Genomic DNA, 12,318 nt, shown 5'->3' with positions numbered 1-12,318 from the left:
AAGAGGTAGGCAGTTATGAAGGCTGTGTAGCTGCATTTTTTGCCTGCTAGCTGGATGGAAGAACACTCTCCTGATTTAAATGTGTCTTATTCAAATCGAATGAATTCTGCTAAAGGCAGGTTTTGACTCAAAACTTGTGGACTGTCAGGGAGACAGCAGAATGGGTCCTTATTAGTGAGCAACCTGGGGTATGTTCCTTCTGTTTCAATAGGATGATAAATAGAGTGTGATGGGAAAACCCTTCTCACAAATTAAAAAAGGAAAAAAAAACAACTTTAACATCCTTACTGCTTTCAGCTTTTGCACTTTAAATGTTGACTCTTCTTTGGATTTGTGGGAAGGAAAGGATTTGATCTATGTTATTTTTGACAGCAGCTGGGATAAAGGTGGAATTATCTCTAATGCTGGAAGGTGGCCACAGATAAGCATGTGATGGGAGGAGGAGAAGCGGAGGTCACTGCGTTCCAAACAGCTGGGTGATCACTCCTCTCCTGCTAGAGTTGTATTTGGGTGGGTACCTGTATGCATTTGGGTCAATGTTTTCATTTACATCTTCAGAAATTGTTGGCTTTTTTCCCCCTTCGTTTTTCAAAATGTCCCCATGACTAGAAAGGAATCTTATTGCAAGATGCCTTGTAAAGGGAGAGTACAAAAATTGTAGTCTTACAGTGCTGAGAAGAATGTGTAGACTTGTGCCGAATTTCCTACTATTTGTTTACATTCAAATGGAATCATTAATCTGAGGGGAAAGCAAGCTTGAATGGTCATGCTAAGGACAGGAAAAATATACACAGAGATTGTTACTACAAGTCTCCACAATGTGAAGCAGTTTTTTTTTTAAATTATAAATTTAAGTTTTCTTGTAAATCAGATTTGACTGTGTGAAAATCAGAAATAGAGTTTGGTTATCCATGGATGGCCATTTAAATGGAATTGAAAATTAAATGTTTGTAGTAACTATTTTCTATGAAAATGGGCAATTAATCAATTTTCTGCCACTTCCCAGGCTTGCTATGCTGTTATGACATGTATAGTATTTCTTTTCCAGTGGCAAAGGTATGTTCAGGAAAGTAAACAGACAGAAGTTAAAATAAAACTTGAGTAAAGTACAGCTTTGCTTTGCTTTACTTTTCTGGGTTATGGAAATTCTCTTATTTATAGTCTGATCAGTAAATGTAGAAATATCACATCCAAGTTGAAATGTTATAATGCAGGAAAATTTTGGTTTGGCAGCTTGAATGTAAGGTTTCCTTGCTCTTTACCCATGTGTGATGCACACCTATGTTTTTGTTTAATGTTTTTATTTTATTCTGTTTGTCCTCTACATGTGTAACCACATCTGTGTTGTCAATCTTAAATTGCAAACTCCCAGGGGGATAATCTCCCATATTTGTTTTTCTGGAAAGAATTAACAACACATAATGTGTAAATAATGACTTACAAATGCGTCTGCATGGTAAGCATTTCCATTAAGTAGGACAAATCTATTGATGCTGTTTTGTGTGCTTCATCTTTCCATTAAGTAGGACAAATCTATTGATGCTGTTTTGTGTGCTTCATCTTTCCATTAAGTGGGGCAAATCTATTGATGCTGTTTGTGTGCTTTGATAAAATGCAGGGCCATCATTTAGTATCTACACAGCTGTCAGTGTAGGCAGGATGCTTCCACTGGCTTTGAAATCTCTGGATAAATAGGTAATCACAGAGCCTTAGAGTCAGATGGGATCGTACTTATCCTCTAGGGCCTAGATTCTAGGCCAATTTTGTCGTGTTACAGGTGAGGAAACGGAGACCCAGACATGTGAAGCCTCTTGCCCCAGATCACGCAAAATAGCATGTGTCTGTTTGATGTACAGACTGATGGTATTTATGGACGTGTATGTTGGGACATAAATTGCATCGAGTCAGTTCTTTTGTATGTTCTGTAATTTACAACAGGATGTGTATTGCAGGGAAGACCCAGCCTTGCTTTAGGAGTTTCAGAGAAAACGCAATGATCAGACGTCTTTTCTTCAGTTATACAGGGCTCTTGGTCAGGAGGGGCCTGGCTGTAGCTTAAAAAGTGCATTGGTATTACTTTGCTTCGTGCACCTGAAACTGAAAAAAAAAAAAAGTGCATTGTACACGCTCCAGGAATTTTGTTTTCTGGTTTGGATGAGTCAGGTTTCCTAGAAAAAGGAATCACGGTGACACTAGTGTCATCATTTATCACCAGATCTGTGACCTTGTACCAGAAACCTTTGTTAACCTTTGTTTATCATATTCCTTCTCTGGAATTGTGATTCTGAAACATTTCCCTCAGAGGGCAGTGAATTGGTTGAAAATGTAAAAGTGCTTTGGGAAATCAGAGGCTAGGGGATGGCTTATAAAGAAGTAGTATGGTAGCTTAGGCTTCCTGGAGGTTTATCCCTCTCAGTGAAATTTGCATCTTCTAATTGATTAAAAAAAATAACCAGGTCTAGTATTATTGTTATTTTAAAAACTGTGTGTAAGGGTAGCTGAAAATGTAGGGCATGGATTTCTCCTTGTAATCAGGCAGAGAAAGTTGTTGAACTGAAGCCTAAAACTATTCCCTAAGGGAGTAATAAAGTGATAAACCTACTTTATGACCTAATATTTCGATCTTTGCAAATAACTTAGATATCAAAAATTCATCTGTAAACCTTATCATTTAATTTAAAAATAAGATGCTCAAGAAATTGGAGAAGGGCAGAGCGCTGCAGCATTGAGAGGTGTCTGAAATAATTTGTCATAAGAGTAACTTATTTTTAAGGCTTTTGTCAATTCAACAAGTGTTTTTATTCCCTGTGCCCATTTCTGTATGGGAAATTACATGTTCTTTGTTAAACTGGGTGCTTTCTTGATTTCCACTCCCCCTATTTTGTAGGTAAAATAATTTTGCTGTTGTTACTAAGTGAATATTAAAAAGCTAAACAACTTATCTTAAACAGCAACCTTACTTTATTATAACTTACACTTATATTATTTTAATATATTTGATTAGCGTTTACATGGTATGTGTTTAATTTTTCTTGAAATTCCAGAGCCTCTAAAAATTTCAGCATGACCAAATATTAATGTCATTTAGATTAAGAGTTAATTAGATATCTTCTACCTAATTTTCACAAAAGTAAAGGTTTGGTATATTACTCCATGATGTCTGTTTATCTAACAAATCATAGCAAGGAGCAACCTCTCCTGAATTCAGCACAGTGTTTTTACTAATTAGAACATATTCCCTCTCTAGTTATCCTATGTATTGTTTCTATTGGCAGTAATAGTCAAAATGATGCTTGGACCCTTGTAGTTGAAAAGCCCCCCAAAATAGTGACTTAAATAGAAAATAGAAGTTTGTTTTCCTCTCAATAAAAGAAGTCCAGGGCAGCACCCCCACACTGGTACAGTAGCTCCTACAGTTACGTGTAACCCATATTCCTGTTACTCTGCTCTACCAGCCTCTACCTGACACCCAAAGGCATCTCCTGGTCTGAGATAGCAACTGGGACTCCAGCCTCCAAGTCCGCGTGACAAGCTAGAAGGAGGAGGAAAAACAACAGGCAAAAAGGGGGCCCCTCCAAATTGAGCCAGCTCCCTTTAAGCAGCTCTGCCAGATTTTCTACACAGGAGTTCCTTTTACATTTCATTGGTCAGAACTTAACCACTCGGCCACACCTAGCTGCGATGGAGATAGGGAATGTCGTTTTCACTTCTTGGCAGAGATACGCACGGCTGAAAATCAGGATTTTGTTACCAAGGAATGAGGAGAGAATGGATGTCGGGGTAGGCAATTCCACATGGTTTTATGTTCCTATTATATGCTGAGTCTTGGGGCGACTATGTAGAAACTTAAAACACCTCTTTCTGTTTTTGCAATGAGCTATGGTTTCTTAATTTAGAAATCTGGCTTAATTTAGAAATCCTGTTTCTTCGGCGAAGTATCATTTCTTTATTTGGCAATCTTGTCTGACTCTTGCTTTCTTCTTTCCTCTTGCCTTTCAGCTGTTTTGGAAAGAAGTAAGGTTTAGACTTCTCCATGTTAACCATGAGCGTGACACTTTCCCCCCTGAGGTCACAGGACCTGGATCCCATGGCTACTGACGCGTCACCGATGGCCATCAACTTGACACCCACCGTGGAGCAGAGCGAGGGAGAAGAGGCGATGAAGGATGTGGACGCTGACCAGCAGTACGAAAAGCCACCCCCACTGCATACAGGGGCCGACTGGAAGATTGTCCTTCACTTACCCGAAATTGAGACCTGGCTCCGGATGACCTCAGAGAGGGTTCGGGACCTCACCTATTCAGTCCAGCAGGACTCCGACGGCAAGCACGTAGATGTGCATTTAGTTCAGCTAAAGGTAAGGAACGCCCCCAGGTTCAGGCCCATCCCGGCACAGCTCTGAAAAGGGCTGTGGCACCAGGAGCCTGTGTTCTGTAATTCTCAGTGAAGAAACGTCCAGGAACAAAAATAGAATAACAGGTTTGAAACCATTACCTTTGTAGATAAACATGGACAGAATTCTGTCCTGATTTTTCACTTCGTGGGCTGAGTGTCTAGAATAAAACTGGCCTTAGAGGGTAATGTGACAAAGAGGGGAGAATAAAAATACTACACAAGGTTTAATAAATAGACTCTCCTAGGTTAAACATCCAACTGAGCTGTGATTGTGGGTAAGTATATGTGATTATTACTTTTTGTTGAAGTTGATGCCTTTGTGGCAAAAAGTGGATTCTGGCACGATGAGGAGGGCAGGGTTCTCTTTTCAGAATGAGTCCTTTTATGCAGGTACAATGCATCGTTGCAGAGCAAAGGTGCTTTTATAACAACTAATCTAAAATTCAGACATTAAAAAAATGTGTGTGGCTTCTACAGCTCTTCATAAGCCTGACTGTTGATAATCATGAAACGGTGGTGCTATGAAAGATGGCTACAATAGAGATTTTGGCCCAGGGACCCCAAAATACAGTGACTCTTGCCCGGCCATAGCCATTCCTCTCTTTTGGGTCCCTGAGGGAAATGCATGTTCAGACCAATGACTAGCAAAGCAAGGCAGATTTATAACCAAGCTGGGTGTTGGTTGCAAACCCCGATATGAATTTCTAGTCAGTTAAATGAGATTAAGGAGAATTCCTTTACCTAAGCTGATTCATCCTAAATGTTTTTGAAACCAAAGACCAAACAGATTCTTGGCTCTCAACACTTAAGATTACAGCCATCAAAGTGTGAGGAAAAGATGCAGGGTTAAGAGAAAGCATGTGCCCCAAAGGCTAAAGCAGAGCTGGTTCAGTGGATCCTGGATCCAGCTGCCACATGAGAGAATGTCCAAGGGAAGGATGAGGGGGTAGGGAAGAGGGGGAGAAAGCAAAAGAGCCAGAATGTCAAGATGACTCGCCGTCTTGCAGGGTGAGCAGGCCTGGGTGGTCTTCTGTCTACAGGTTCTTGGGAAGCAGAAGGCACAAATGGTAACAGACTGATGGCTAGGAACTGGCTTCAGTGGCCTGCAAGCCTGGCTGGTTTTCCGCTGTGGCAGCAGGGAGCTGTGTCTCAGTCCCTGGAACGCAACCCCTTTCAGCAAAGAAGCAGCTCTCCATCTCCTCAATGCTGGAGTGAAATGGAAGTCAGGGGGCTCCCCTTCGCCCCTCCCCTTCTCTGTTTCCTCTAATGCTACCCTCCCATCTGGCTCCCATAAGTAAATACAGGGTTGGGTTTGTAAGAAAAGTTGAGGGTCGCTCTCCAAAATCTTTCGGATTTACACAGAAGAAGTGGTAAATGATAAAGGAGAAGGGGAGGCTGCTTAAGTACTCCTAAAAACATTCCTGTGTCAATTTACTTCATTTAATTACATCCCTAATACTGAAGTAAAAATGAATACTTTAATTCCAAAGAGGAATGTAAAGCGTTTGTACAATCAACCAGCGTTATGTTTAGTGTTTGCGAAATCACCTCTAGGGGGATGGGATTGCCTTTTCACCTTGGAATTGCCGATCTCCTTCTCTCCTCAGTCAAAAGGGATCTCACACCTGCCTCTATCCAGCTCTGCCCCCAGTGTGGTCTGTCTCCCCTGCTGAGAGGAGCCCCAGGAGGGCAGGAAGTCAGGACAGTAATCAGTAGTCATTAATCAATCCCTTTAAATGCAAAAGATGAATTGAAATGATTTGACGTTAATTTAATTCTAGAGTTTCTGTAATTGCTTTTTGGATGCTTAGACATCAAGTGATTTAACCAACATTCTCTGTAATGTCCTCAAATATTGTGTGATAACAGCCCTTCAACGCAGAGCCTCAAGTCAACAGCTCTGGTCAGCGAGTTATGGCCTCCTCTTCACAAGGGTTTAGTTCTGGTCTCCTAATCTGCTCAGTTAAGTTTCCCCTTTATTGGTGTACTATTTCTTTATTCAATCAAATAAGCACTTTGATGCATTTTATAAAAAAAAAAGGTTTTAAATACATGTCAGTTTTTCCGATTTTCACATGGGTCCACAGGAATAAAGGGGAACCTGGGCACAGTGCTTTTTATGTGTGGAAACACAACAAAAAAACCTTGTGAAAACAGTTCTCAGTTGAGGTAAAGGACCAAGCAGGGGGCCAGGCTCAGCCTGGGCAGGGCCAGCCATCTGCTGTGGGGAGTCCCAGCTCGGCGCCCACTGCCTTGGTAAATTACTCAATTTATTAATTTGCAATGACAAATAACTGTCCCAGGGATGGGAATGCCATGGCTTCAAGGCCCATCTAGGCGCAGATAATTTTTAAATGGATATATATATATATATATACATATATATAGTGGATATATATATATCCACTCCAGGATTCTCCCAGGAGCCCCTACTGCCTGACATTTCTACTTGTGTTTCTACAGAGCATCTCAAACCTGATTTGCCCATCAAAAAGCTCTTAGTCCTCCCTGCTCACGCCTTTCCCTGCTTGGTCTTCCCAAGTTCAGTAAAAGGCACCACTCTTTGCCAAGCCAAAGCATGACTTCCCACTCCACATATGTTTCTATTCACAGGTCCTGGGGAATCTGTCTCCACAATATGCCCCAAAGCCATTCACTTCTCCCCAGCCCTGCTACTGCTGCCATGTATGTCACTGCTTGCCTGGGCCACTTGGAGAGCTCCCTCTGGCACCGTGCAGTTCATCCTTCACACAGTAGCCAGTGGGACCTTTCCAAAATGTAAATCAGGTCATGTGACTCCCTCGCTTCCTATGAGCTTGCAATAAAACCCAAATCGCCTCCCGTGGCTCTGTCTCTGCCAGCTTCTCTGGCTATGTCTCTTCTTACTTCCCCCTGACTCACAAAGCTTCCAGCGCATTGCAAGCTCCAAAGAAATGTTAGGCTAGTTCTCGCCTCACAGCTTTTCCTGTTCCCTCTGCCTGGGCTCTGTCTTCCTCTCTCTTTGCCTGGTAGATTCTGAATCCTCATCACTCAGTCAGCCAGAGGTACAGCCAGGTCCCAGCAGGTGAAGGCACTGGAGCGGGTTGAAGGGGATGTGGAGCCTGTGTTGTGTCTGGTGAAGGGCAAACACAAAACAGGAGTTACCCTTACCTAACCTGTGTGCATGCCTCACACTCCCTCTCACTTTGTTGCTCTGTGTTTTACCATCATAATCATCTGTACCATTGTGTCAATGTATCACTTAAAAAAAATTTAGTTGAAAAATACTGTTAAAAAAAATTCAGCTGAGTAAATTTGAAGACCTATTTGGAAAATGCTCAGGGGACACTTAGTCTCTGGTTTTATATTAAATGTCACTTTCTCAAAGTAGCTATTCCTGATCCCTATTCTTAAAACCCTCATCCTTTGCCCCAGCAATTATCTAGTCCATTTTTGAGCTTATTTTTTTTTTATAATGGTGCTTATCACTAGCTGCAGTTACTTATTTGTTTACTTGTTTGTGTTAGCCCCAAGGACCTCAGAGGCCTAGTTCTGCACTGTATCCCCGTGGCCTCCGACAAGGGCCGGGCACTTGGTGGGGGGTCAGGTCACACCTTGGTTGGATAGATGAGTCCAGCTTTGCATGGTCAGTGCCTTCTATCGCCATAGACAGGCTTGCACCGGAAGTCGCACGAAGAAGGCTGCTTGGTGAGGACTAAGTGACGACTGAGGCATTGGATGAATCAAGGCCCACCTGCATTGGAACCACTACAGTCCCATCAGGGAGAGTCTGTGAGTGGTTCAGAAGTCCTGGACATCTTGCCTGGGGAGTTTGCCTGGGAGGAGCTCTTCTTTTTCTGTAGGTGTCTGCGTCCGGCCCCATCCCACCCTCCTTTCTGTTTGACTCCTTCTTTGGTAAGGGTTTTAGTAATAATCATACTCCGTGGTCTTCCAGACCTGAAGCCACTCTTTTTCTTTAAAGGTAATTTTGCTTATCTCCTGGTCATTGTGTTGATCTTACAAGTTATTTCTCAGAGACTATGCTTATCAATCTTATTTCCAAGTTCTTAGGGGAAGTTTTATTGTAAACCCCAGGATGAACTACAAACCACTACTATGAAGTGCCCATGTTAGGGGAGGTGGGGAGTGATTGTTCTAGAGAGTGAATAAAAACATCTAACCTTAAGATTAAAGTATGGAAACAATGCAGTATATTATACTGTGTAATTTTTTCCATTATTTTTTTAAACTGAAAATGTGACCCACGCATTTTGCTTCTTAGCTTTCAGATATACTTTAGTAAGAAGTACGAGAAGCCAGCAGAACAGTTTTTAGAGACCCTCCTTCTCCTCCTCCCCTTTGGATACAGAGGCTGTGCAGGAAAACCAGACCAAGAGCCTTAAAAGCTTTTGACTTAAACTGAGACTTCTGGTCTGGATGAACGTATTTGGATGCTAAATAGGCAAATTAGGCATGCCTGCTTACTGATGAACAGTCTTCTTAGAATATTATTTGTGTCCCGGAAACATTATAGCAGGAAAGAGGAAAGGCTTAGACTAGTTAGCCTACGCTAAATGATGTGGCTGGGTGATGAATAGAAGTCATGAAGTGACTTAGCTGGAATTGGCACCCCAAATAATCCATTTTAGATAAATTCTGTTCTCAACCACCTCCAGATGAAATTTGTGTCTGGTTCTTCGATTTCGGCCTGATTCTCAAAGTGAGAACCCAAGGGTCTCACATGGGGTCTGGACGGCTTGCTGGGAAGAAAGGCTTGAATTCTCTTCATGGCTGGGGTGGCCACATCAGATGTGCCTGATGGACTGAAGACGGCGCACGTCTTGGGGTGATGGAACTCCTGGGAGAGGACTCACCCTCCTTGTGGAGCAAGCAGCCTCCCCAGCACAGGAGGGAGGGGAGTGGTAGTTTGTGGTAACGTGTGTTCCCAGTCCTGGAACCCATCCTGAGCAGCCACCCCTGGGCACGTGGGTACCAAGAGAGGGGAAGGGCTGTGAGTGTGAATTGGAGGAACTGTCTCAGCTGGCTTTCTGCCTGGGCTTCTCAGCTCCGTAGAGGGAAAGAGTGTGCTCTTTCTCCCACTGTTGGAGCGTAACTAGCTAAGCTTTGCCTGAGGTGGCAGAGCTGGTACCCAAGTAGCAGCTGTGGAGTCCAGGATCTGCGGGCCGTGACAGTGAGCGACAGTCAGGGTTGATTCTTGGGCACATGTGTAACATACCCTAGAATTCTCAGAAATTCTTGATAAAGGGAACTCTGAGTGGAACTGAACTTCTAACATCAGTAGTTTGGGGCGTGGAGGATTCTGATCTTAATGTCATATGACCAAGTGTTAAAACCTGAGACATTCGGTTTGTTCCGTCTTAGAGTATTTCTAATGTATCTTAAGTTAAATAAGTACCAGTTTAAGACTGAAGACAAAATATCTTTATTTTCTGGGAAGAATAAATATTTATGTTTTTTTTTTTTGCCCTTTAGACTGCTGTTTTCTAGAAGTATGTCTCAATCCATTAGTGGGTAATAAAGTCAATTTAATGAATTAAAGAGCGAAAGTGATGAAATTACATGAAGTAAGGATAAGTACTATTTTGTGAAACTTGGTTTTAGTTATGTACATATTATATATGTATGTGTGTGTGTGTATATATAGCATATATATAAATATATATAAAATAAACATGTTGAGCATATATACAGAAGGTGCCAAAAAATGTACACACATTTTAAGAAAGGAAAAAACTCTATTAAAATTGTAATACTGAATATATACCGATAACAAAAGATGAATACAAGTCATGTGTATACATTTTTGGGGCACCGTCTGTATATATTTGGTCATCATGTAAAATTTATATCTTTCTCTGAGTCAAGGCCAAATAGTTTGATAGTTACTGCTTTAGATCATTCTCAACTTTCCTCAGTATCTTTGATGTGTCCTTTAATTGGGGAACATATTATATAAGTAAATGCAGCCTGGTGCTAATTTCTGCAGCTTCAGGGTTTTTTACTTGTACAAGATCAGAACTGACATGAAATGCCCATTAAATTGGCAATCCCAAAAGCATATTCCAAATCCTAGGAAACCGGACAATGAAACTGATTTCTCTGTTGGTGGATATGAGGATGTTAAAAATTTTTTAAATTTCTCAAAGCCCAGCTTTGCGGCAGGGATCACTTGTTTGGTTGATATATCTTCCTTATGGGGTATCTTCTCAGGAGCTGGATATTAGATATCAAGTGTCTTGGAATGGTTTCAGGAAAAATTTTTCCTATTATTAGTACCTAGATTGTATAAGAATATTTGATATAATAGACCAATAAAACTGGATGAAATAAAAATAATGTTTAATGCTTGAAAGGCTAATTTTAAATATTTAGGAGACCCAAATATGTGGAAAAATCTCTCAATTATTGAATAATTGTCTCCCCACCCCGCTACACACACCTATCCAATGCTGGGAAATAAGCTAAGTGCTAAATAAATACTTTTTGGTTGTTGAATGATTAATATATTTTCATCATGATTTGGAAAGATGATGTAAAATCTCAGCTCTAGCACATGTTTTATACGGCATATGAACACTCTTGGTTAAGATATGAGAAAGGGCCACATGGGAAAATTCACTTTGGGGGTTTCTGACACATATTAATATGGAAGATCTTTGGGTGTGCATGAATCTTAGCCATGTGCATTAATGTATTTAGAGCTTGGGATGGGAGACTTCATTGTCAAGGTGGTCCAACAAGTCTACTAGAATATCCAGCTGTGTAATTTTTAATTAGCATGGAAAATGAGAAGTATCATAAATATCACAATTTGAAAGAAACCATGAAAACAAGGTTTAGAGAAAAGCAATAAATATAAAAGGACTTGCAAATGAGTCTAATGAGAAAGGTCTTAAGAAGCTGGCATTATTTTGATTACAGAAGTATTATTGGGATTTATTACTTAAAAAAACAAACAAAAAAAAACAATGGGTTTAAAACAATGTCAGCATGAAGTATCACTGAGCAACAATAGCCATCAGTTTTTATGGTCTTAGGGGGTTAGGTATTTTAGGGGCAACCCACCAGAATTAGGATGAGTTAACTCTTCTCTTGCCTAGAGAGTTTTCAGTTCAATAGCATTCACTGAATGCCTGATAGGTACTGGGAATTTTTAATTACAGTATTTTATTTAATTTTCACTGTAAGGAAATTGAATCTTAGGAAGGTTAGTAGGTGATCAGCTTGGGAGTCAAACCATGCTTGTTGAGCCTCAAGTCTAACATTCTTTCTTCTTTGGTGCAATGGCTTCACACCCCAATACAGGTGTGAGAAATTTTGTGACATACAAAGATAATAGTTCCGGTTTTCTTGTATTAGATGGTTAAGATGAACGGATGTGAGGGTAGGAGGGCTCATTGTTTCTCTTTTTTTAATTAAGAAGAAGATCCAACAGTGTGTATTTTAATTCATCACAAGTAGAAATGTGAGGGTTTTGAAGTGGGGATGTAAATGAAATCTGGGGTCCTTTTCAGTAGGGGTATTCATAACTACCCTGAACTAGGGAGAAACTTTTTTCTTTCTCTTGGTTACTTGCTGCTGTCTTGCTCCCTCTCCCCCCTTCAAAATTTTACATCTCACAAGAGGGAAACATGATATAATCAAAGTGAAATGATACTAAGGTGTGAATTATTTGTATCCTAGCATGGAAGTGGGTGGAGCAAGAGATGAACATCTTTCATGAGAGATGTTAACAAATCAATTGATTTCTAGGTATGGTATGTATATAGAGTCACTGAGAATACTCGTCTTGGCTGCACAATAGAACCTCCTGGGATGCTTTAAAAAAACTCGTTTTCCAGGCCTTGCTCCAGACCAGCTCCATCAGAACCTGGGCTTGGACCTAGGCATCAGTAAAGACTTGTAAAGACTCCTCGGGTGATT

At 40.9% G+C, this 12,318-nt stretch overlaps 1 protein-coding gene across 6 annotated transcripts in view; it reads left to right on the top strand.

Annotated features, from left to right (window-relative positions):
• AKAP6 (A-kinase anchoring protein 6) overlaps positions 1-12,318 on the top strand; it is a 455,310-nt gene that overhangs the window by 111,307 nt on the left and 331,685 nt on the right. For 4 of the 6 annotated variants that reach the window (XM_081049114.1, XM_081049110.1, XM_081049112.1 and 1 more), the window contains one exon: positions 4,000-4,357. In XM_081049114.1, the coding sequence (XP_080905240.1) occupies positions 4,034-4,357 (324 nt within the window). In that variant the 5' untranslated portion in view covers positions 4,000-4,033. Of the gene's footprint in view, positions 1-3,668; positions 3,781-3,999; positions 4,358-12,318 lie in introns of those variants that run through there. The other 2 variants (XM_081049115.1, XM_081049111.1) reach the window with 1 other exon arrangement.

This window comes from Rhinolophus hipposideros (assembly GCF_964194185.1).
Source record: "Rhinolophus hipposideros genome assembly, chromosome: 5".
NCBI classification, from domain to species: Eukaryota; Metazoa; Chordata; class Mammalia; order Chiroptera; family Rhinolophidae; genus Rhinolophus; species Rhinolophus hipposideros.
The sequence above is the reverse complement of the archived record's forward strand: the minus strand, read 5'-3'. Positions and strand labels throughout refer to the sequence as shown.